Source organism: Dreissena polymorpha, chromosome 12 (genome assembly GCF_020536995.1).
Source record: "Dreissena polymorpha isolate Duluth1 chromosome 12, UMN_Dpol_1.0, whole genome shotgun sequence".
Lineage (NCBI taxonomy): Eukaryota > Metazoa > Mollusca > Bivalvia > Myida > Dreissenidae > Dreissena > Dreissena polymorpha.
The window spans coordinates 16,328,056-16,354,572 of record NC_068366.1 but is presented as its reverse complement, the minus strand read 5'-3'; the positions used below and the strand labels follow the sequence as shown (position 1 = coordinate 16,354,572).

General features: G+C 35.6%; 1 protein-coding gene and 1 long non-coding RNA gene across 49 annotated transcripts in view; both read right to left on the bottom strand.

The window, feature by feature from the left end:
• Nucleotides 1–287: 287 nt before the first annotated feature.
• LOC127853565 (4-galactosyl-N-acetylglucosaminide 3-alpha-L-fucosyltransferase FUT6-like) overlaps nucleotides 288–26,517 on the bottom strand; it is a 38,042-nt gene continuing 11,812 nt past the window's right edge. For 14 of the 48 annotated variants that reach the window (XM_052388167.1, XM_052388184.1, XM_052388169.1 and 11 more), the window contains 4 exons: nucleotides 22,738–22,799; nucleotides 18,457–18,518; nucleotides 4,397–5,166; nucleotides 288–4,088 (listed from right to left, as the gene is read on the bottom strand). In XM_052388167.1, coding sequence (XP_052244127.1) covers nucleotides 3,534–4,088; nucleotides 4,397–5,166; nucleotides 18,457–18,475 — 1,344 coding nt within the window. In that variant the 5' untranslated portion in view covers nucleotides 18,476–18,518; nucleotides 22,738–22,799 and the 3' untranslated portion in view covers nucleotides 288–3,533. Of the gene's footprint in view, nucleotides 4,089–4,396; nucleotides 5,167–17,793; nucleotides 17,907–18,456; nucleotides 18,519–20,174; nucleotides 20,241–21,012; nucleotides 21,075–22,737; nucleotides 22,800–25,305; nucleotides 25,336–26,139; nucleotides 26,202–26,517 lie in introns of those variants that run through there. The other 34 variants (XM_052388178.1, XM_052388168.1, XM_052388173.1 and 31 more) reach the window with 16 other exon arrangements.
• On the bottom strand, nucleotides 14,520–15,395 carry LOC127853569 (uncharacterized). Its single transcript, XR_008036665.1, has 3 exons — nucleotides 15,355–15,395; nucleotides 15,019–15,103; nucleotides 14,520–14,610 (listed from the first exon to the last, which is right to left on the bottom strand). It is a non-coding gene; the product is annotated as an uncharacterized LOC127853569 (long non-coding RNA).

Here is a 26,517-nt window from a genome sequence, read left to right as displayed (position 1 = left end):
AACTGAAACCATCAAAATCATTGAAGCACTTAAAAACAATTACATGAAACAAACACTAACGATACCGAAGCCATTGAAAATGAAATAACATTAAAAAAAAAACAAGTATTAGAAGGAATTTATCATACACATCTCAATGGAATAATACTACGAGCACGTGCACAGCATGTTGAACACAATGAAAAAAATACAAAATACTTCGCAAACATCGAAAAACGAAGAAGTGAACAAAAAAACTGTACACGAATTAGTAGTCAATGGCGAAGATATAACAAACAGAACTCAAATACTAGAAGAGCAACGTTTATTTTTCGAAACCCTGTATAAACGAAAACATGTTGAAAATAACACCTTTTTTAAAAATACACTTCATGCTTTAAATCAAGAAGAAAAACTACTATGCGACGGATTACTAAATGAAAATGAATGTGGATAAGCACTAAAAGAAACGCAAAATAACAAAAGTCCATGATCTGATGGCATCACAATCAAATTTTATAAAAAAAAATCTGGAATGGTATTAAAACGTATTTAAATAATTCACTTAACTATTCATTTAACAACGAAAACTTAACTGCACTACCAAAACAAGGTATAATAGCACTCATTCGAAAACCTTATCAAACTGGCGCCCGATTAGTTTACTGAACAATGATTCTTAAATTGCAACTAAAAGCATATCAAACAGAATTTAAAAAAACATTACCATCAATCATTTCAAGATCTCTATCTGGTTTCATTAAAGGACGTTACATTGGTAAAAACGTACGTCTGATACAAGAATGTATAAATTATTTCAACCAACCAAATAATTCTGGCCTAATTTTCTTTGCAGACTTTGAGAAAGCTTTTGATTCACTACACCATTCGTTTATGTTCTCTTGCCTGGAAAATATAATATGAATTTTGGTGAACGTCTTATTAAATGGGTTTAACTATTTTATACCGATATTAACAGTATATTTATCAACACTGGCTTTTTCTCAAACAGTTTTAACATCGAACGAGTGGTAAGACAAGGATTTCCACTTTCATCCTCGCTATTTATTATATGCATCGAGTATCTATCACAGTATATCCAATCGAATAAACACATACACGGAATATCGCTAGAACCAAATGAAGAAATTAAACAGTCTCTTTTTGCTGACGATGCAACTTATTTTTTAAATAACAGTAGTGACTCGTTCAATAATCTTATAAAATCGCTAACCCTTTTTAAATGGTATCTGGTCTTAAACTAAAACAAATGTAATGCACTGTACTACGAGTAGGCAAATTTAAATAAAGTAATATTCATCTCAAAAAAGAAATGAAATTCAACTGGACATCAGATGAAGCAACAACGTTAAGAATAACCTTTACAAACAATAAAAATGAAACAATTCTAAAAAAGTTATTGCCTAAATTACAAAAATTTAAAAATTGCTAAAAATCATGACAGCATCGTAAACTTACACTTATCGGAAAAAATACCGTGTTGAAAACGTTTGTACTCCCTAAATTAATTTATACACTAAGAGTTCTCCCAAACCCACAAAATGATATTATTAAAGATATAAAATCAGATATATTTAATTTCATATGGGACGGTAAACCTGATAAAATTAAGCGAACTCAATTAATTCAACCAGTAGAATATGGAGGTATCAAACTAACGGATATAGATTCTTTCCTGAATGCAATCAAATGCAGTTGGGTAAAAAGATATTAAGTTAATACCAATACGAGTAAATGGAAATTATTCTACTAGAAAATTCTTAAAACATATGGTGACTCTTTACTTTTTGAATGTAATATCGACAATAATATCCCAGATGAAATCTCAACCAAAAACATATTTCTATGGAATGGTATATCGGCATGGTGTAAAGTTACTCATAATTTAGAAACCAAAATAAACAGTAAAATCATTCTATGGAACAATAAAGACATAACTACTAACAATAAAACGTGTTTCTATAAACATTGGTTCGAACGAAACATAAAATATGTAGATCAATTGTACGACTACAGAATAAACGACTTCTATTCGTTTGATAACGTATGCTACATATTCGGAATACCTACAAATAATTTCCTTATGTACTACACATTGATCAAAAGTATACCCATACATATAAAAGCTGTAACCAATACAAATAATACACCATGTACTCAAAAAACATTCGTAGGAAACATAATTGCAAAACAAAACAAAACGAACAAAATATTTTACACACTTTAAATTAAAAAACCTGCCGAAATATCTAAAGCTCAAACTAAATGGCAAAACCTTCTTGAAGAAAAAGAATATAATTGGAAACAAATATTTGTCATGCCATATAAATCAACTACTGAAAGCACACTGAGAAACTTTCAATATAAATACATCCAGAGAATCATAGCTACAAATAAACATCTTTTTAAGTGCAAGCTATCCAATACAAATCTATGTGATATGTGTAGTGAACATATTGAAACAATAGAACACCTTTTCTGGGAGTGTAAGCATATTCAATCTCTATGGAATCAATTGACAATCTTTTTAGAGAAACAACAATTAAACTATCCTTCTTAGACTTCAGTTTAGGGGTAAATACCTTCAAAATACAAGAGGTTAATAATGCTAATGGAAACACATTAATCTTTCATAAAAAAGTCCAGAATGCTTTCTACCCACTTTATGCAACTCATCCTTATTCATAACTATTCTGATTTTCTTTACAACCAACCAAAAGAAAAAATAAATACATATTAACCTTTTTTATCAAAAAGAAACCACAAAAACAAAAAAGTATATATTAGCATATGTTGTATAACATATTTTAACATAATTGCTACTACATGGTATATTTTTGTCTTATGATCATACGCATGTATACATTGTATGTCTTTTATAGAATAAAAAAAAGACATTGATACTATGCGAGATGGAATGTATCGCTTTTAAAGAGATGTCACAATTGACCTTCTGGAACGACGGTTTATGCAAAACTCAATACTTTTAATATTTGTAAAGGTTAATTATGAAAATAATATAGAATTAATAATTCTTTTTTATTGTTTTCTTTATATTATCAGAATAATTAATATTAAATAAATATTAATAGAATAGGGAACAACAATACTCTTATGACATAAAATGTACAATTGCACAGAATGCAATGGTGTAGTAATTGTTTAGTGTGAAACTGTTGTATCCGCTTTGCATTTTACATTGGAGATCAAATAGTTTCACGCTGAACACCAAGCTTACAAAGTGTAGAAATGCAATTCTGCATCCCTAAAATTTTTTAATTAGCCCATCTATAATAAAAATTATGTTTACGCTATTCTTCACAAAAGATATCGTTAATAAAAATTATCTGTTATTGTAAAAAGTCAAATTGTTGTAGTTTTAATGTTTTGCTTTTCGCGCAGTTTTTTACAAATACAATTTTTTTTTATTTATAACTGGCGGAAAAGATTCTAATTTTTTTTATTGGAAAATGTCAAAAGCTAGGTAAGACAGCTACACTGAAACAAAAGACAAAATGAAGTTAGTATTGTTTTTAATATTTACACCATTTCCATACACATCCGAGGATACAAATGGTAGTGAAACATCCTAGCAGTAAATACATGGTAATTGACATGTGGAATTTAGAAAGATCGTTTGGTGCCCAGCACATGTCTTCATGAATATAAGTCACGTGATCAGAATACGATTTTCGGTTTTCTTCCAGCCTATTTAATTTTTCGCAAATGCTACAATAAGGCGATGGAACCCGATCAGGCGATAAATATTTTGACTTCTCGTTTAAAAAATTTAAGTATTTGTCTTCGGAATCTGCTATTTGTAATAGATACACTACTAACTCTTTCGCGGATTGAAACCGCGCGGTGTCAATGAAAGTGTTTTCGGGTAGCAGACGACTGTAGTTTGCACCGCCTCGCGTAACAAGAACTATTTCCCATCGAAAGTAGGTGAAGAATTTCTCCGTAATATAGTCCGTACAATGGCTGTTTTCGAAGCTCAGATAGAATTTGTAGTCCATTTCGATTGTTCTTTTAAGTTGAGAAATGTCAATTTTTTCACTTCCCGAGCAGCGTCCGAAAATATCAACCTTAAACGACACCAAACAAGTTTACTTTTAGTATTTCAAGTAATGGGAGCACGCATGTTCAATAAAATGCATCACAATACTTCACAGACAATGAACAACCAGGCGATATCAGTATGGGACTTTTGCAGAACTATGTTCACAAAGTATACTGCGTCGTAAGAAAAACGATCATGTAAATTGACGAAATGCTTATGTCAACTTGGATTAACGAATTCGCTCTACATTAACATAAGAATACTTTATTCCATAATATACTTATTTAATTGTGTGGCAGTGAAAGTTTTAAATATAACATGCAAATACCTTACCTTCAAACCGAAATCGATCATTTCCTGTACGTATTCGTCCCTCATACTATCCGCCCTACAGTGGCTCACAATCCATGCGGCATGCTTGGTTTTCCTTCTAAAAACACTCGGTTGAACCGGCTTCACACCTGGTTGTAATGTTTCCAGCATACCATAGGGGAAGAAGATATCCGAATCAGTGCGATAGGACATGGACCAATTCATCGTGTTCGACCAGCTTCTATGTCTATAACCATTAAGTTTGTGATTTATTGGCGATTCTAACCCGAAAAATATCCATACTTGATCAGGTCGTCTGTCGACTCTTTGGATTGGAGGCGAAAACTTATTTGGCTGAGTCATCGTAAACACAATGGCGGAATGGTTTTGGATGATACCTGTGTCATCGTCAGTCATGAAGCAGTTTTGATAGGAGCATACTCTAGAAATCTCCTCGTTGGCGCGATCAAGCCAAATCCAGTCTGGTTTCTTGTACCATAATATTGAATGTTTTACTGAGTTATTGTTACTTCTATGTTCCCGGCTTGATTTAACGCCCTCCTTCACGTCAACCAGTGTTCTGTGATTTTGAAATGTAGCCTTTCCGTCATTTTCTTGAGAACGCCAAGTTCCAATGGAGAATGTGGGCCAGTATTGGTGGCCGGTCATGTTGAACATCATCTCAATCGTTCCGTACATGCCAAGAGTCGCTACGAGCAGCAGGAACAACAGCGTCTTCAGTACTCGTGCTGTGCACACTGGTAATGGTCGCATACCTGTCTTGATAGGAACTGAAATAGACGAAAAACCATTGGCGTTACAATCCATTTTAAAAATGGGAAATCAACTTTATGCCGTATCAGTTTTGCCTTTCGGTGACAACGGCAAAATGTCGGTTTGGGTTGATGGAACCATCAATATAGCTACGATATCGCGGTGAGTAAATGGAAATGGTATCCGCGGGGCGAGCAGATCCCGGGTTTGATCCCCACTCTGGGAGCGTTCTCTGGTTCTCCTTTAAAACCAAATATATTTTTCCAGGAAACAAGCTATTCTTGTCTATAATGTTTAAATACAGTACAGCCAACGCGGAACAAAAATATTTCGCGATCCGCGGTGGCAAGGGGCAACGAGTCGATGCCGAGTCGGCCGTTGAAGCCGCATCAGTATGCGGCGGCAAGTCGCATTTCGCCGCGAAGCTTCGCATCTGTCCACCGAGACATGCCGAGGCAAGCCGCGATCCGCGACATGACGCCGAGTCCATGCGCATCTTCAAATAAAAATCTTTTTAAAATGACAAGTCAAAGAAATTTAAAAGAACAATTATAGTAATATTTAAAATCATAATTATTTTATTGTGTTCGGATTCAAAATAGATAAACTAGTTAATAAAAAAGCATGCTGTTGTTTTGTTTTTAGTGATTACATTCCCGTTTCTTAAGAAATTGCTGTCATCCGGATAGAAATACTAATTATTTTAAAAGAATGCAAATAAAAAAAAGTCGAATTTATAAAAACAAAATAAACAAACAAAATACGATTATCACGGACATGTATTAATAAAATTCCAATAATAATTTGCCATTGCCATTTTTAGAATCGGCTAAAGTACTTTAAGTTACTTTGTGTGCGTTTATTGCGCCGTATGATTATTGTCTTTATATTAAACGATCAACAAACATATTTTTTTTGAGTTTAATTTTTACGACAACATGTATTAGCATTTAAGCATATTTAATGTGTCTGGCCAAATTAGTTTTTTTCCAACCCGTAGTGTATGTATTTCACACATAAATGTCACGTAATTATGTTTTGGCACATACGTGTGGTCAAGACTCCAGCATTTGGTGGATTTATAATTGCTTGTTGTTTTTGTTATTATATTTTAGCTAAGACAATTAGCAGTTTGAAGCCACAACACTTAACACTTAATTGTTGTATTGTTAATTATCAGCTTATTATAACTATTGTTTGACTATGCGTTTATAAAGTAGTTTCATTGTGTTTATATTATACAGTTGATATCGCTAATCATTACCCGATAATCCCATATATTCCAGTTTAAAAGCTAATTCCGGTAAATATAAACAATAAAAGTGCTCAAGACCCACACACATTCGCAATTATTCTTAAGTATCAAATACATTTTGGCATTTGTTAATATTTGAAGATGTGTAGAAATAACGTCCAATCTGGGCTTTTTTTCCACTGAACACGCATAAATCGCCTGACGTGATGTACATGTTTTAATACTTCTTTATTAACGTTTCGGCACACGCCTCTATCAAAATATGGAAACTATGTGTTATCTTAATGTTGATGTTGTTTTTTTTTCAATACAACGTATAAAATAATATTATACCCCACGTGACTTTCCAATCTTGAATTTCAATATAGATATACATAGCGTGCGACCATCTTTAATGTCGCATGGGGCATTATATAAGGTTACCCTCGCGCGGAGATAAAATAGAACAACGGAAAACCCAACATAGAACCAATTTTATAATAAAGAAATAATATTTTTCTATCGGTTTGTTGTAGAATAACACACGGTAATGAGTATGGATACGTCGGAATAAAATCAGACTTGTTATACGACTTCTTGCTGACCCCGAACAGTTTGAGAGAGGGTCGGTATATTAATATTGGTCAGTAAGAAGCTGCGTACGAATTTATCTGACCGAGTACCATTCTTTCTTCAGCATCAACTTAATAACAGGAGAAAAGATTCCTATATTGTATTTTATTAGGACGTCTTGTCCATTTCGTAGCAGTCATTAAACGTTACTAATCTCATATTAAAAGCTTCTGACCTTATATTGAAAAATACGCGGTCAGCATTTGTGACCTGGCTTGGTAAATGAAAAACGAGTATTCTGAACTAAGTAAGTAGCAACCACCAAATATTTTTAATGTCACCATAATCAATGGCAAATTATACATTTTCTTAAATAATTAGTGAATACTAATCAGAAAATAAACACTTTGTACCCTATATGTAAAAGAGTAAATGTTTAAATATAGAATAAAAATTGCAAAATCCAGGGGAGGTAATAAATGGATATACATTTTTGAAAGAAAATCTAAACCCACATTAAAAAGCACTATATATTTGTTTATATGACAGAATAAAAGATTGCATTAACATATTTTACATATATTAAACATTTCACACAGAGAAGGAAACCCAGTTGGCTGCAACAGTGCTGTATACGAGTTATTTAGAACTTCCCCCTCCTGGATTGCACGCTGTAATGAATTGAAATGCACATTTTTTTATGATAATAATGAAAAATACTGTGTTTTTTTGCAAAAAAATACCTCATTAAGAAAATATAATGTAATAATATAATAATTTAAAGTGCATAATTGTGTTATGAGTATTTAATTTATTGTACCTGCACAATGTAATTCCATGACATGAAAGTTCATTCATTTGACATTTTATGACAAACCATTTTTTCAAATGGTTATTATGTACATTAAATAGCACATGCTAATCAGGGAAGACGCTTTCCGCTTTTATTGTATTTTTCGTATAAAGATATCTCCCCTTAACAAAAATCCAGTTTTGGTAGAAATTGTCGTGCCTGATGAGCCCATGCGGAGTGCACAGGCTAATCTGGGAGGACACTTTATGCACATGCATAAAGCTCATTTTCCCAGATTAAGGCTCATATAAAAAAAAACATTGTGTACATAATTCGAAAATTGGGACTGTGAAAATACTAAATGTAAATAATATACACTAAATATATCAATAATACCTCATTTGTCTACACTGTTTTCTTAGTCTATGATCACCATAGGATGGAATATAAAAATAATAATCCTGAAATAAAGATAAAAATTAAATAATACATGGTTTTACTTTATCCCACAGTACTGCTGCATTAATTATGATGACAAATATTGAAAAAGAAAAAAGAAACATTCAATACGTTTCGATTCATTAAAAAACAATTTAAATGCAAGTAGAAATAGCGCGGCAGAGGCCGCATGTTTGACCCATGGGCGCCCCAGAGTTGGTAATGGGGCCATGCATGGTTGAGATTGACCGTATTGTCATAAGAGAAGTTCAGTATCAATTAGAAGTAAACCGGTGTAGAAAAGAAGAAATTATAGTCAAAGGCCATTTTGGGTGGGCGTGGCTTATGTGGGCAGGGCGCCCCAGAGTTGGTTATAGGGCCATGCATAGTTGAGATTGACTGTATTGTAATAAGAGAGGTTCAGTATCAATTTGAAGTGAATCGGTGTAGAAATAAGGAAATTATAGTAAAAGGCAATTTTGGGTGGGCGGGGCGCCCAAGGGTTGGTAATTGGGCCATGCATAGTTGAGATTAACCGTGTTTTAATAAGAGAGGTTCAGTATCAATTTGAAGTGAATCGGTGTAGAAATGAAGAAATAATAGTAAAAAGCAATTTTGGGTGGGCGTGGCCTATGTGGGCGGAGCGCCCCAGGGTTGGTAATGGGGCCATGCATAGTCGAGATTGACCGTATTGTCATTAGAGAGGTTCATCATCAATTTGAAGACAATCGGTGTAGAAATGAAGAAATTATAGTAAAATAACCTTAAAAATGAGTAAAAATATCTGACCCGGCCCCACCCCAACCCCCATAATTTTTGACCCAGGGGTCTGATAAAAATTCCAAATAGTGCAGGATCGCTCATATGCTCATAGCTACCGTGTGTGTAAGTTTCAAGGTTCTAGTGCTAAAAGTGTAGGAGGAGATAGTGGCCAGGACGGACGGACGGACAGACGGACGGACGGCGGAGATAACCACAATATCCCCACGCTTTTCAAAAAGAAGTGGGGATAAAGACAACTTTGGGTGGGTGTGGCCTTTTATGGGCGGGGCGCCCAGGGGTGGTAATGGGGCCATACATAGTTGAGATTGACTGTTTTGTCATAAGAGATGTTCAGTATCAATTTGAAGTAAATCGGTGTAGAAATGAAGAAATTATAGTAAAAGGCAATTTTGGTTGGGCGTGTCCTATGTGGCCGGGGCGCCCCAGGATTGGTAATGGGGCCATGCATAGTTCAGATTGACTGTATTTTCATAAAAGAGGTTCAGTATCATTTTGAAGTGAATCAGTGTAGAAACGAAGAAATTATAGTAAAAGGCAATTTTGGGTGGGCATGGCCTATGTAGGCGGGCGCCCCAGGGTTGGTTATGGGGCAATGCATAGCTGAAATTGACCGTATTGTCATAAGAGAGGTTCAGTATCAATTTGAAGTGAATCGGTGTAGAAATGAAGAAATTATAGTAAAAGGCAATTTTGGGTGGGCGTGGCCTATGTGGGTGTGGCCTATCTGGGCGGGGTGCCGTAGGGTTGGTAATAGGGCCATGCATAGCTGAGATTGACCGTATTGTCATAAGAGAGGTTCAGTATCAATTTGAAGTGAATCGGTGCAGAAATGAAGAAGTTAATGTAAAATAACATAAAAAATGAGTGAAAATCTCTGACCCGGCCCCGCCTCAACCCCCATAACTTTTGACCCAGGGGTCAGATCAAAATTCCGTCACTGTCACCGTCGCACATATGCTCATAGCTACCATGTATGCAAGTTTCAAGGTTCTAGTGCTAATAGTGTAGGAGGAGCAGGTGGCCAGGACGGACGGACGGACAGACGCACATCACCACAATATCACCACTTTTTTATGAAAAACGTGGGGATAATAAACCTAGCTTTTATGCTATATTAAATCAAATTACGTTAGAAAAGAAATAAAACGCATCGCAAAAAGTATGCGTTGTCGGCAGGATTCGACCCTGCGCGGGAAAATCCCAAAAGATTTCAAGTCTATCGCCTAAACCACTCAGCCACGGCAATTTTACACTGGCTCTTCAATCTTCGAAGAAATCGCGGGAAATAATTATGGGTGCGCTACCTTAAAATTTGCAATTTAACAAGAATACATGTAACAATTCAGTTTTTTACTGCAAATAATGCATTACTAAAAAGTGGCAGGTGGAAATCAACTTATATATGCTCAAGAACTTTAAGTGTTCTAGTTTTTCATGTTTTTTTATCAAAATGTATTCATTGTTTTCAAAACCTATTGCAATACCAGTTAACAGTAGTGCAGAAAATTGATATCATGGTTAGCATACGTACACAGAATAAATTTGTAATTTAAACATTTAAGTTATTTCTATTTTAGTAACATTTTAATAGGTATAACATATCTTCTATTGAGCTTGCATGACGATTAAGCTGAACGGAATTTACTGGGGAGGGATATCATGTTTAGTCTATTTGAGGCGTATCAACACTCACCAAGTTCATGTCTTTGGTTTATCAATGACAGGAACAAAGAAACACTGATTGTTTTTTATGATAAACCTATTGAAGAACAATGTGCTTATACGCTTATGGCTGCCTTTTGTATGCTGACATTTCTTTTAAATTTGAATGTCAAACTACAAAGTCATTTAAAGTGACAAACCGGTACCTTCAATGAATATGTAAAGCTATACTTGTTAAACAATAGATAATATTTTGAACCAATAATGCATTGACAATTAAGATAGACAATATAATTTCATGTGTTAAGCTATTGAGCGGAAAACATATTTTTACTGCAGTAATTTTGAATTGCAAAACAAACACCATGTGCAATGCAAAGTGCCATTAAAATATCATAAATAAATCTCAATTTATTGGGCTAAAACCAGTTGTGTATTATTCATTACACTTATCATATAGACCTTGAATCCAGCCATCAAACAATTATCAAGTCATTATAATTTATTAACCATGATATAAAGTTTCACATTTTCAATGATCACTTTTAAATAAATTAGCTCTTTTTGTTTCATTCAACTAAGTAATTGAGCTGAAACCGTTTTACAAGAAAGGATCCCATAATTCATATCTAGATATATGTATGTGATATCGGGAAACTATCATGATTACCGTAGAGTTCAGCAATATCTCATAGAGATCAGCAATATCTGCCTACATGTCCTATTTGTATATTCTTTTACCAAAGTTAACAAATAAATAATATGTTATGTGAAATAATATTGCTTTTATTGAATTTAAAACAATCAAATTTCTAAAATCCGCAAAAAACAGATACAAAACATGTTTTCACAATATTACACATTGAAACAGTTGGTGACGGTTTCTAAAAGTATATGCATATATTCAACATAATTAGTACCATAAGCGTTTTTAAATGTGTTGTAATACAAACACTTTGTGTAAATAAAATGTGTAATCTGATTAAGGTAATAATTGTGTTCGCGTACAATGTTATTATTGTTGTCAATTAAATTACAAGAACCCAAATTAATTTATTTTACAGGTGTCTTGTATACTGTATAGAAAATCTGCAAATTGCGTTATTTACCTAAAGAGATTTGTTCAGAGATTTGTGCATTTGTGAACAATGTCGTTTAAGTAATAAACGTATAAAACTGCAGAATTTTACCAGTTTTATATAAGTGTAACTACACTTGAAAACATAGAAATTACTAGAAATGGCCCGGCAGAGGCCGACGCGTATCCCCACGCCGAATGTTTGACCCAGGGGCGCCTCAGGGTTGGTAATGGGGTCATGCATAGTTGAGATTGACCGCATTGTCATAAGAGAAGTTCAGTGTCCATTAGAAGTGAATCGGTCTAGAAATGAAGAAATTATAGTAAAAGGCAATTTTGGGTGGGCGTGGCCTATGTGGGCGGGGCGCCCAAGGGTTGGTAATGGGGCCAGCATAGTTGAGATTTACTGTATTGTCATAAGAATGGTTCAGTATCAACTTGAAGTGAATCGGTGTAGAAATAAGGAAATTATAGAAAAAGGCAATTTTGGGTGGGCGTGGCTTATGTGGGCGGGGCGCCCCAGGGCTGGTTATGGGGCCATGCATAGTTGAGATTAACCGTATTGTCATAAGAGAGGTTCAGTATCAATTTGAAGTGAATCGGTGTAGAACTGAAGAAGTTATAGTAAAAGGCAATTTTGGGTGGGCGTGGCCTTTGTGGGCAGGGCGCCTCAGGTTTGGTAATGAGGCCATGCATATCTGAGATTGACCATATTGTCATAAGAGAGGTTCAGTATCAATTTGAAGTGAATCGGTGTAGAAATGAAGAATTATAGTAAAAGGCAATTTTGGGTGGGCGTGGCCTATGTGGGCGGGATGCCCCAGGGTTGGTAATGGGGCCATGCATAGTTGAGATTGACCGTATTGTCATTAGAGAGGTTCAGTATCTATTTGAAGACAATCGGTGTAGAAATGAAGAAATTATAGCAAAATAACCTTAAAAATGAGTAAACATCTCTGACCCGGCCCCACCCCAACCCCCATAACTTTTGGCCCAGGGGTCAGATCAAAATTCCAAATAGTGCAGGATCGCTTATATGCTCATAGCTACCATGTGTGTAAGTTTCAAGGTTCTAGTATTAATAGTGTAGGAGGAGATAGTGGCCAGGACGGAAGGACGGACGGACAGCGGAGTTAACCACAATACCCCACGCTTTTCAAAAAGCGTGGGGATAAAGACAATTTCGGGTGGGTGTGGCCCATGTGGCCGTGGCGCCCCAGGGTTGGTAATGGGGCCATGCATAGTTCAGATTGACTGTATTATCATAAAATGGTTCAGTATCAATTTGAAGTGAATCGGTGTAGAAATGAAGAAATTATAGTAAAAGGCAATTTTGGGTGGGCGTGGCCTATGTGGGCGGGGCACCCCAGGGTTGGTAATGGGGCCATGCATAGTTGAGATTAACTGTATTGTCATAAGAGAGCTGAGTATCAATTTTAAGTCAATCGGTGTAGAACAGAAGAAATTATAGAAAAAGACAATTTTGGATGGGCGTGGTCTATGTGGGCGTGGCATATGTGAGCGGGGTGCCCTAGGGTTGGTAATGGGGCCATGCATAGCTGAGACTGACCGTATTGTCGTAAGAGAGGTTCAGTATCAATTTGAAGTAAATCGGTGTAGAAATGAAGAAATTATAATAAAAGGCAATTTTGGGTGAGCGTGGCCTATGTGGCCGAGGCGCCCCAGGGTTGGTAATGGGGCCATGCATAGTTGAGATTGACCGTATTGTCATAAGAGAGGCTCTATATCAATTTGAAGTAAATCGGTGCAGAAATGAAGAGGCTAAGGTAAAATAACTAGGGATGGGAATCTTATCCGAAATCGGTATCCGGATAACCGTATCCGCTATCCGAATATATCCGGATATCCATATTCTTTTGTAAGTAAAATACAAAAGGCTTTTACCATCATCACAACACTGTGAACAAATTAATTTGCAATGTTTGCATAATAACAAACAATATAACGCATTTATATGATTTCTTTTTTTAAATTATTTTATTTATAAGAGCAAGATCAAAGTCGCAAAATACGTTATTTCTTGAAAATACACACACATCCTAAAACTAAAACAAGAGCATACTACGGTACATACATTCTACATACATTTAATACATGCAGTTTAATGTATTTTTTATTCGATAAGATATACTGACCTAAGGTTTGTGTTCATAAAAATGATTGCATCGACTAAGTCGCTATTTAGTCTGTTCCTTAGCTTGGTAAGTACCAAGCCGGCCGACGAGAACACTCGCTCAGACGGAACCGACGTTGCCAAAACGGCCAGAAAACTTCGAGCGACATATGCCAGTTTTGGAAATCGCGATTCGTTGCGACGCCACCACTCAAGAGCAGGAGTTGTGTAGTCCGATTTTTCAGCTAAATATAGCTGAAGTTTATCTTCCGTGACATTTTCCGGGGAGGAAATAAGGAAGTCCAATCTTGGACGCTTTGAAGGCGTCCCATGTCGGAATCCTCACACTCAGAGGGACGTCGTCCATGCGACCCTCAAGTATTTGATGCGTCTCTTCTCGCAAGTGATGAGGAAGAAAGCACAGTTTCTTGTGTTGCGGGTCTAATGCAGACGCCAGCATCGATATCGAGCCTGCCGCAGTTTTTGTGAAGGGCTTACACCGTTCAAGAAGTTTGTAAGACAAGGTTTTTTTTGACGTTGTTAATATGGAGTGTATCGCCCGGTTGCTTCTGAAGCGACGTCTTAATCAAGCCCGCAATAATGGGGAATATTTCGGACACCGAAACGTCTTTGTGTTTCCCCATGTAATATATAACATCTGTAAACGGCTTAAGAACTGGGACCATTCATCTTCCTGTCCACATTCCTCCAGAGGTGGCTGTGTTTCTTTGTCAGATGGCGGCAAAGTTTCGTCCGAATCTGAAATCTTTATTTTAAAAAAGTATTATAACATTGTAATAAATGTATTAAAACACATGTATTTATTTATAGTTATTAGTTATACATTGTATATAGTTACTTTAAACAGTATAAAAATGTGTATGATATTTTATTTAATATACAAACAAGTTATTGTTAAATAATTTCCTTTCATCTATAATATGCCATATTTATGTATTAATGTTATGATCAAATCAATATCTTATTTGCTCATTTAATTAAATTAATAATCTTATATCTTTTAAAAAATATAAAATAATTATACCTTCTAAAAATATATATTACATAAATTTTATTGCTTTAAAAACATAGCATTTATACAAATTGTTAAACTATTTATAAAACGATTTTCTCAAATAATCCTTGCTTTCCCCTTGCTTGCCAGTGTCTGTACCTCTATAACTGCATCACTGCCATCAGTTCCTTCAGAATCATACTCATACAGGTCTTCAAACATAGTTCATTAGTGACTGTGTAATCTATAAAATATACAAAATTTCAATCAATAGGTACGACTATCTGTATCAATATTATTTTCAATAATTATGTAAAATAAATGAAATTTGGTACAAATAAAGTTTGGTACAAATCGTAAAATTTTGTTTCACATAATAAAACAGTTATATTCGATTGTTATCCTTAATGTTTACACAAAAAAAGTTCAATGGGTTCAAACAAATAAAAAAAACATAAACAGGTGTAAGTATTTTAATTATATTATTAAACAAACCAATAAACTTCTCAAGTGTTACAGCCAAGTTGTTGTTGTTGTTGTTTGTTTACAATGTAACAGTTACCTCCCTTGTTGTATTTTTTTACCAGGTAATTTTAAAATAACAAACATAACATATACGCGCAAAATATTTCAGATTTTTATTTTTTATTATGTAAAGTATACATTTTTCTTCTAAATAAAACTATTTAATACTTAGAATTCGTAATAAAACAAATAAATAATTTAAAATGAAAAAACTTACCATTAAAAATTTGCAAAGAAATCAACGCGATCGCTTAATATGTTGGTCAAATTCTTCAAGTTTGTTCATCGTTCTATTAAATCCATGTACTTTTTATTTTCAACGAGTAATTGACGCGTATTTTGGCAACCTACAGTGGGTCGGTTTTCGTGAATATACAAAAAACTTATCTCCCCTGAATTAGGTAGGTGCGGTGGTAAGATCGATTTAGCACCACGTGATCTAAAATGCGTGATCTAAATTAATGTTCTATAACAGAAAATATTGTTTTGTATGATCAAGTATCAAATTTAATTTTATATAAAACATCAATCAAAACCGTCCACAAATCTTGTCTCCTTACGTTTGAGAAATGGGATGTACAACAGAGGCCCGTTGGTCCACGGTCGCCCAAATCATTTTGGCCAATCAGAACACTGATCTTGAATCAGGGGAGAGGATAGGCTATAGTAAGTGGTGGTGATCTCCCTTTCTGTTTTGAACTTGTTTAACAAGGGTTTTTAGAGAGTCCAGAGAATTTTATTCTCGTCAGAATTTTATACTGACCAAAGCTTACATACTATAAAACAGCTGTTGTTGACCAGAGACTACGTTGCAGTTTAAGAGAACCGCGTTGCGTGACATTTAATCGTTTGAAAGTGCTCGTTTAGAATTTGTAATTTGATTTCGCGACGTTACCTATTTAAAAACTGACGTTGTTAAACTTGTTTGGAAAATCCAGGTTCGGATTGTATTTGAATTCGGGCGTTTGTTTGTTGTCGTGTTGTATTTTGAGTTTTTAAACTTCCCCAGGGTTCGTGGAACGATGTCCTTTGTTATCCTCATACCGACAATAAATAAATTTTGATTTGATTTGATTCGGGAAGCCTTTTGTTTATTCTGGAATCCGGAGAACTGCCCCCTTATTTTAAAGGTGGCGGAGAGGTGCCCCCCCCCCAGCAAATCGGTAGGGGCGGAGAACTGCCCCCCCCTGTCAGAATTTAGTAGGCGGATATCTGCCCCCCCCCCCATCAAATCTGTAGGGGCGGAGAACTGCCCCCCCCCCCCCGGTGTCATATTAGTTATTAGTTACGTACATGTACATGTATCAGTATCGTTATGGTAAAACGTGTCAAATGTTATTGTATTAAATTAATAATTAATAAATGTATTTAAGTTTTCATAAAAAAACATCCACCGATATGAATCTTCTAAGCAGGTGTCAGGTATTCCAAATTGCTTCATGTATTCCCAATCGCAACAATGGCAGTATTTGTTTACAGCAACCTTATACTAGTATCGAAACGGCTTTACTCTTTTCTGTTTTTCATTACAATTATATTACACGTACATGTGATTGTTTGGCGTGGTACTTCGACGTTATTTTTTTTGTTTGATTGGTGCGTTTTCATGTACCTTTCGCTTTCTAGAGCGGTACATACTTCGTTACGCCGTCTTTTAAAATCTTGGCATACTCGACATATATAACTGGCGTCTTGATATCTGGAATAAGTTAGCATATTATTCCGTTTAGTAGGCATATTATTCCGTTTGATGCATATTCAAACATAAGTATGTCCATATGTGTTAAAATAAACAAGTAAGAATTACACTGTGTTAATAATACCGTCGAATATCTTATATTACACACACTAAATGTAAGCGTTAAGTACGCGATAAAACATATAATAATAATAATTAATAATAAAACAATTAATAAAAAATATAACTCTTGATTTCCTCAAGTGAATATGTTTCCAAAACATTCGCACCAATGCGGAATTCATTCACGAAAGTTATTTCGCATAAAACCTCCTAACATAGGAAATAGCTGTTTATATTTTGGAAGTCAGGTGCTAAAATGTGCTTAAAAGGAAGTTTAGTTCCATAATGGGAGGTTAACCCGTTATAATTCGGCATTAAATGAATTAATAGACATAAAAACGCGCCGAGATAATAAAATAAGCGTGATTTATGTTATATTTTACTGTGAGCATGTACACATACTGTTTATTGTGAGAGAAAATGATATTCGAACATCCAACATCTCGAAGCTCAAGAAATTAAACAACAAATTTGTCGACGATTTTGCTTCAATAACTTTTTTATTCCGACGTCTACTGTATTGAAACAAAAAACCGAGCGGAGCACAAACATCGTAGAGCCGAAAGGGCTTATTCATTTAAATGAAATATAAATATCAACTGGCTTACCTGGTGAAAATATCCGCTTCTCCTTCCCGAAAAACACTAAAACGACGCCATCTTGGAAGTTTTGTTCCAACTTTCTCACTTTAACGCGGTAAGCTCACGTATACGCATGCCCCCTGGTAATTGTATATTCCAATAATGAATGTTAGATAAATTTAATACCTTACTAACATTTATATAACTGTGCACAGCTTACCTCAAATTTCACTGGTAATTCAATTTTCAAACTTTTTAAGATAGCTTCCTTAACTTAAGCGTTGAATAAATAATGAAACGAACAAAGACATGTCTAAATGTAAAGCACTGATTCACGTGATGCGATAGAAGGGGTGTCAAATTTCAACGACATGCATTTCGGAAGATTATTTGTTCAGTCGATAAATGTATTCAGTATGATCGGCGGGTCGTGCTAAAAGGCGGATAAAAGAGCGGATGATATAGGTCACAATATAGCAAAAGATTTCCTACACAAATTGAATGTAAAAGCAATAACTTTAACGAAAAATAAAGTCAAACTTTTGCGCATAGAGACCCTCATAACCATACCTTTTCTCGAAGAGCATTCCAAGCCGAATTGATTTAAGCAATAAAAAAGATAGGTCACGCGGTATGTAAGAAAGAACTCGTCACGAATCAAAAGTCACTGTTTTACGGCCATCTATTTACCGGCTTCTATCCAGTTCATGAGGATTTCCCACCATCTGTCAAAGTCTTATGTAGTCTCCAATCTTCAGATAAAACAGAGAATTTCTAGTAAACAACAATGTTTTCCCTGCCACATGCACACAGAAATATACTAAAATAAAGTCATGGCAAGTGACCCTACAGAGAACCGTGTCTTCAAATAAATGATGTTCATGTTTTTAGAGAGTATAGCATTGCACTCCAAAAAAGATTTAGTATATTGTAACCTACAGCAGAAATATCTTCTGATTAAAATGTGTTTTTCTTGCATATTATTATCTTTCTATTCATATTGCACCAATATGTTAAGTTTGGCTGGATTATCTGTCCATTTTATATCATATTTCCACACGCGGGTGTTTTCGGTCCGAAGAAGGCGATTTTAGGCCTGTTAAAGCCTAAATGTCCTTTTAAGATGTAAAGCTCTTGTGTTCAATATCTGCAACAAAATACCAAAAAAACCAAATGGACAGGCACATGGGGCTTATGACGGGTGGAGAAAGAATGAATTTGCTAGATATTTTCACTCTAAGCAATTTTGATAACGTCTTTTTTGTGTTGGTTTTTTAATCACCCCAAAAATGTCAATTTCAAAGCGAAAACAATCCAATTTCATCCAAGACAATAAACAAATTAGTAAAAATGAGAGATCAAAGATACTATAAAGTGTAGAAATCAATAAGCTTCCAATAACTTGTTGTTTCGCACCAATAAAAGTGTGAAATCTTGAAAGCGCCTTGTCGCTCGGAGCCCATTTATTTACCAGACACCAATCATTTATTCTAGCATATAATGTCATGGGTGCCTTTAAACTGCAGCAGAAGGTCAATATGCACAGCCAGCTCTCATCTATAGGTTCAAGAGAATACAAAATTTCATATTTTGGGCACAAAAAAGTACTTTTGACTATTTTTATGGTGGCAATCTGGTCAAAATGGGTGTTCCTAACAGAGCGAATGAAAAAAATGCTCATTTTGGGGGGTTAGACTGGAAGGAAAGGTTAAAATAAACAAGAAACATATATGTAAGCAAGCATTATAAGCTTAGAAATGAGGTTCCATGTAGTATCAGGGGCAGAAAGGCAGCAAAGAGCAATGCAGGCTTCCTGAAAGAGGTTTCTACTACTTCTTCTGGGGACACAGCTTCCCGCAGAATTCTCAACACAACAAATATCATTGATCCATGTCACCTTTGTATGCAAAGAAAAGTGAAAAAGGTCAATACTTCCCTTTAATCACCGAATGAGACAAGCACGTACAGAAAAAAACAACTGGTTGCTGAAAGTGACACATTTTGGCAAAAAGATCCCTATAAGGTAAATTATGAAGGGGACACTTGCTACAACAATCCTATGTTTAAGTCGGACGCGACATCCTTTCAAGCCGGAACCATGACTGTAAGCATATTGTGAGAAAACAATACCAAACACAAGCTAATTGTAGGGTTACAAGTAGCAAATCAACTCAGCTGTACTGCATGCATGCTAAGGGACAAGGCTAAACCTGTTCAGTGCCAACTTCCACTGCCAACAAAGCACGAGCTCTACGTGTCAGGACGCGGAGCTATCGATACAAACTGCACGGGGAATTGCACGACGGCAAGGGTTTCAGTGACCTAAAACCTGATTATGACATTAATTCACACCTTAAGCATCGTGAATATGCTTATTTGCTTGTGTACATGATAGTAATTTAGAACTACTTCCTGATTTGCCATCAACATCCCTTATCCAGTGGCCCTCGCCTTAGTCGCAGACATTCCTCTACCTGAAAAAGTCAAAATACCCAATAGAAATAGATCTAAATTGAAAAACAAACATGCATTTATGTATTTTAAGTGTATTTCTATGAATAATATGAAGTGATAAAGGTTGTTATATTCATGATTGTACTAAATATGAAAACTGGCTCAGTTAAGCATCTGCTGCACTGTCCATACTGTAAAAATGTCTGCCATTCCATGTCCGTGAAATGGGGCTCTGTTTGAATGTTCATGCTTTACGCACAAGCTATTGATGCGTTACTGGATCACGGAGTCCCTGGCGTTGAATTCTGACTTCATGTAGCACATTAACACTAAACGGCCAACCAATATGCCTTTGAATTTAAGTCGGAAAGCAATTTGGCCCTTATTCGGCTATGTAAGGGTGGGGGGTCAACTTGAAAAACAACTATTTCAGGTCAAATAATCTGAATTCATGCATTTATTGCACTTATTTTCTTCTCTTTTGCTAAGAAATGACCAAAAATAAGCTTCCCTAGTTATATTTTGCACTTGCAGATTATATTTCATTTTTACCTAAAGTTAGTTTAGGTCACAATATAGCAAAGGATTTTCTACACAAATTCAATGTAAAAGCAATAACTTTAACGAAAAATAAAGTCAAACTTTTGCGCATAGAGACCCACATAACCATACCTTTTCTCGAAGAGCATTCCAAGCCAAATTGATTTAAGCAATAAAAAATATAGGTCACGCGGTATGTAAGAAAGAACTCGTCACGAATCAAAAGTCACTGTTTTACGGCCATCTATTTACCGGCTTCTATCCAGTTCATGAGGATATCCCGCCATCTGTCAAAGTCTTATGTAGTCTCCAATCTTCAGATAAAAGAGTTAATTTCTAGTCAACAACAATGTTTTCCCTGCCACATGAACACAGAAATATACTTAAATAAAGTCATGGCAAGTGACCCTACAGAGAACCGTGTCTTCAAATAAATGATGTTCATGTTTTTAGAGAGTATAGCATTGCACTCCAAAAAGATTTAGTATATTGTAACCTAAAGCAGAAATATCTTCTGATTAAAATGTGTTTGTCTTGCATATTATTATCTTTGAATTCATATTGCACCAATATATTAAGTTTGGCTGGATTATCTGTCCATTTGGCCATTTTATATCATATTTCCACACGCGGGTGTTTTCGGTCCGAAGAAGGCGATTTTAGGCCTGTTAAAGCCTAAATGTCCCTTTAAGATTTAAACTCTTGTGTTCAATAACTGCAACAAAATACAAAAACAAACCAAATGGACAGGCACATGGGGGCATATGCCGGGTGGAGAAAGAATGAATTTGCTAGATATTTTCACTCTAAGCAATTTTGATAACGTCTTTTTTGTGTTTTTTTAATCACCCCAAAAATGTCAATTTCAAAGCCAAAAAATCCAATTTCATCCAAGACAATAAACAAATTAGTAAAAATGAGAGATCAAAGATACTATAAAGTGTAGAAATCAATAAGCTTCCAATAACTTGTTGTTTCGCACCAATAAAAGTGTGAAATCTTGAAAGCGCTTTGTCGCTCGGATCCCATTTATTTACCAGACACCAATGATTTATTCTAGCATATAATGTCATGGGTGCCTTTAAACTGCAGCAGAAGGTCAATATGCACAGCCAGCTCTCATATAGAGGTTCAAGAGAATACAAAATTTCATATTTTGGGCACAAAAAGTACTTTTGACTATTTTTATGGTGGCAATCTGGTCAAAATGGGTGTTCCTAACCGAGCGAATGAAAAAAATGCTCATTTTTGGGGGTTAGACTGGAAGAAAAGGTTAAAATGAGCAGGATACATATATGTAGGCAAGCATTATAAAATTAGAAATGAGGTTCCATGTAGTATCAGGGGCAGAAAGGCAGCTAAGACTAATGCATGCTTCCTGAAAGGGGTTTCTAGTACTTCTTCTGGGGACACAGCTTCCCGCAGAATTCTCAACACAACAAATATCATTGATCCATGTCACCTTTGTATGCAAAGAAAAGTGAAAAAGGTCAATACTTCCCTTAAATCACTGAATGAGACAAGCACGTACAGAAAAAAACAACTGGTTGCTGAAAGTGACACATTTTGTCAAAAAGATCCCTATAAGGTAAATTATGAAGGGGACACTTGCTACAACAATCCTATGTTTAAGTCGGACGCGACATCCTTTCAAGCCGGAACCATGACTGTAAGCATATTGTGAGAAAACAATACCAAACACAAGCTAATTGTAGGGTTACAAGTAGCAAATCAACTCAGCTGTACTGCATGCATGCTCAGGAACAAGGCTAAACCTGTTCAGTGCCAACTTCCACTGCCAACAAAGCACGAGCTCTACGTGTAAGGACGCGGAGCTATCGATACAAACTGCACGGGGAATTGCACGACGGCAAGGGTTTCAGTGACCACAAACCTGATTATGACATTATTTCACACCTTAAGCATCGTGAATATGCTTATTTGCTTGTGTACACGATAGTAATTTAGTACTATTACCTGATTTGCCATCAACATCCCTTATCCAGTGGCCCTCGGCTTAGTCGCAGACATTCCTCTACCTGAAAAAGTCCAAATACCCAATAGAAATAGATATAAAATAAAAACAAACAAACATGCATTTATGTATTTTAAGTGTATTTCTATGAATAATATGAAGTGATTAAGCTTGTTATATTCATGATTGTACTAAATATGAAAACTGGCTCAGTTAAGCATCTGCTGTACTGTCCATACTGTAAAAATGTCTGCCATTCCATGTCCGTGAAATGGGGCTTTGTTTGAATGTTCATGCTTTACGCACAAGCTATTGATGCGTTACTGGATCACGGAGTCCCTGGCGTTGAACTCTGACTTCATGTAGCACATTAACACTACACGGTCAACCTTTATGCCTTTGGATTTAAGTCGGAAAGCAATTCGGCCCTTATTCGGCTATGTTAGGGTGGGGGGTCCAACTTGAAAAACAACTATTTCAGGTCAAATAATCTGAATTCATGCATATATTGCACTTATTTTCTTCTCTTTTGCTAAGAAATGACCAAAAATAAGCTTCCCCAGTTATATTTTGCACTTGCAGATGATATTTCATTTTTACCTAAAGTGACTTTAGGTCACACTATAGCAAAAGATTTCCTACACAAATTCAATGTAAAAGCAATAACTTTAACAAAAAATAAAGTCAAACTTTTGCGCATAGAGACCCTCATAACCATACATTTTCTCGAAGAGCATTCCAAGCCGAATTGATTTAAGCAATAAAAAAGATAGATCACGCGGTATGTAAGAAAGAACTCGTCACGAATCAAAAGTCACTGTTTTACGGCCATCTATTTACCGGCTTCTTTCCAGTTTATGAGGATTTCCCGCCATCTGTCAAAGTCTTATGTAGTCTCCAATCTTCAGATAAAAGAGTGAATTTCTAGTAAACAACAATGTTTTCCCTGCCACATGCACACAGAAATATACTAAAATAAAGTCATGGAAAGTGACCCTACAGAGAACCGTGTCTTCAAATAAATGATGTTCATGTTTTTAGAGAGTATAGCATTGCACTCCAAAAAGATTTAGTATATTGTAACCTAAAGCAGAAATATCTTCTGATTAAAATGTGTTTTTCTTGCATATTATTATCTTTCTATTCATATTGCACCAATATATTAAGTTTGGCTGGATTATCTGTCCATTGGGCCATTTTATATCATATTTCCACACGCGGGTGTTTTCGGTCCGAAGAAGGCGATTTTAGGCCTGTTAAAGCCTAAATGTCCCTTTAAGATTTAAAGCTCTTGTGTTCAATATCTGCAACAAAATACCAAAACAAACCAAATGGACAGGCACATGGGGCTTATGCCGGGTGGAGAAAGAATGAATTTGCTAGATATTTTCACTCTAAGCAATTTTGATAACGTCTTTTTTGTGTTTTTTTTTAATCACCCCAAAAATGTCAATTTCAAAGCCAAAAAAATCCAATTTCATCGAAGACAATTAACAAATTAGTAAAAATGAGAGATCAAAGATACTATAAAGTGTAGAAATCAATAAGCGTCCAATAACTTGTTGTTTCGCACCAATAAAAGTGTGAAACCTTGAAAAGCGCCTTGTCGCTCGGAGCCCATTTATTTACCAGACACCAATGATTTATTCTAGCATATAATGTCATGGGTGCCTTTAAACTGCAGCAGAAGGTCAATATGCACAGCCAGCTTCATCATAGAGGTTCAAGAGAATACAAAAGTTCATATTTTGGGCACAAAACAAAGTACTTTTGACTATTTTTATGGTGGCAATCTGGTCAAAATGGGTGTTCCTAACCGAGCGAATGAAAAAAAATGCTCATTTTGGGGGTTAGACTGGAAGGAAAGGTTAAAATTGAACAAGGATACATATATGTAGGCAAGCATTATAAAGCTTAGAAATGAGGTTCCATGTAGTATCAGGGGCAGAAAGGCAGCTAAGATTAATGCATGCTTCCTGCAAGGGGTTTCTAGTACTTCTTCTGGGGACACAGCTTCCCGCAGAATTCTCAACACAACAAATATCATTGATCCATGTCACCTTTGTATGCAAAGAAAAGTGAAAAGGTCAATACTTCCCTTAAATCACTGAATGAGACAAGCACGTACAGAAAAAAAAACTGGTTGCTGAAAGTGACACATTTTGGCAAAAAGATCCCTATAAGGTAAATTATGAAGGGGACACTTGCTACAAATCCTATGTTTAAGTCGGACGCGACATCCTTTCAAGCCGGAACCATGACTGTAAGCATATTGTGAGAAAACAATACCAAACACAAGCTAATTGTAGGGTTACAAGTAGCAAATCAACTCAGCTGTACTGCATGCATGCTCAGGAACAAGGCTAAACCTGTTCAGTGCCAACTTCCACTGCCAACAAAGCACGAGCTCTACGTGTCAGGACGCGGAGCTATCGATACAAACTGCACGGGGAATTGCACGACGGCAAGGGTTTCAGTGACCACAAACCTGATTATGACATTATTTCACACCTTAAGCATCGTGAATATGCTTATTGCTTGTGTACATGACAGTAATTTAGTACTATTACCTCATTTGCCATCAACATCCCTTATCCAGTGGCCCTCGGCCTTAGTCGCAGACATTCCTCTATCTGAAAAAGTCAAATACCCCATAGAAATAGATATAAAATGAAAAACAAACATGCATTTATGTATTTTAAGTGTATTTCTATGAATAATATGAAGTGATAAAGCTTGTTATATTCATGATTGTACTAAATATGAAAACTGGCTCAGTTAAGCATCTGCTGCACTGTCCATACTGTAAAAATGTCTGCCATTCCATGTCCGTGAAATGGGGCTCTGTTTGAATGTTCATGCTTTACGCACAAGCTATTGATGCGTTACTGGATCACGGAGTCCCTGGCGTTGAACTCTGACTTCATGTAGCACATTAACACTACACGGTCAACCAATATGCCTTTGAATTTAAGTCGGAAAGCAATTTGGTCCTTATTCGGCTATGTAAGGGTTGGGGGTCAACTTGAAAAACAACTATTTCAGGTCAAATAATCTGAATTCATGCATTTATTGCACCTATTTTCTTCTCTTTTACTAAGAAATGACCAAAAATAAGCTTCCCCAGTTATATTTTGCACTTGCAGATGATATTTCATTTTTACCTAAAGTTAGTTTAGGTCACAATATAGCAAAAGATTTCCTACACAAATTCAATGTAAAAGCAATAACTTTAACGAAAAATAAAGTCAAACTTTTGCGCATAGAGACCCTCATAACCATACCTTTTCTCGAAGAGCATTCCAAGCCGAATTGATTTAAGCAATAAAAAAGATAGGTCACGCGGTATGTAAGAAAGAACTCGTCACGAATCAAAAGTCACTGTTTTACGGCCATCTATTTACCGGCTTCTATCCAGTTCATGAGGATTTCCCGCCATCTGTCAAAGTCTTATGTAGTCTCCAATCTTCAGATAAAAGAGTGAATTTCTAGTAAACAACAATGTTTTCCCTGCCACATGCACACAGAAATATACTAAAATAAAGTCATGGCAAGTGACCCTACAGAGAACCGTGTCTTCAAATAAATGATGTTCATGTTTTTAGAGAGTATAGCATTGCACTCCAAAAAGATTTAGTATATTGTAACCTAAAGCAGAAATATCTTCTGATTAAAATGTGTTTTTCTTGCATATTATTATCTTTCTATTCATATTGCACCAATATATTAAGTTTGGCTGGATTATCTGTCCATTGGGCCATTTTATATCATATTTCCACACG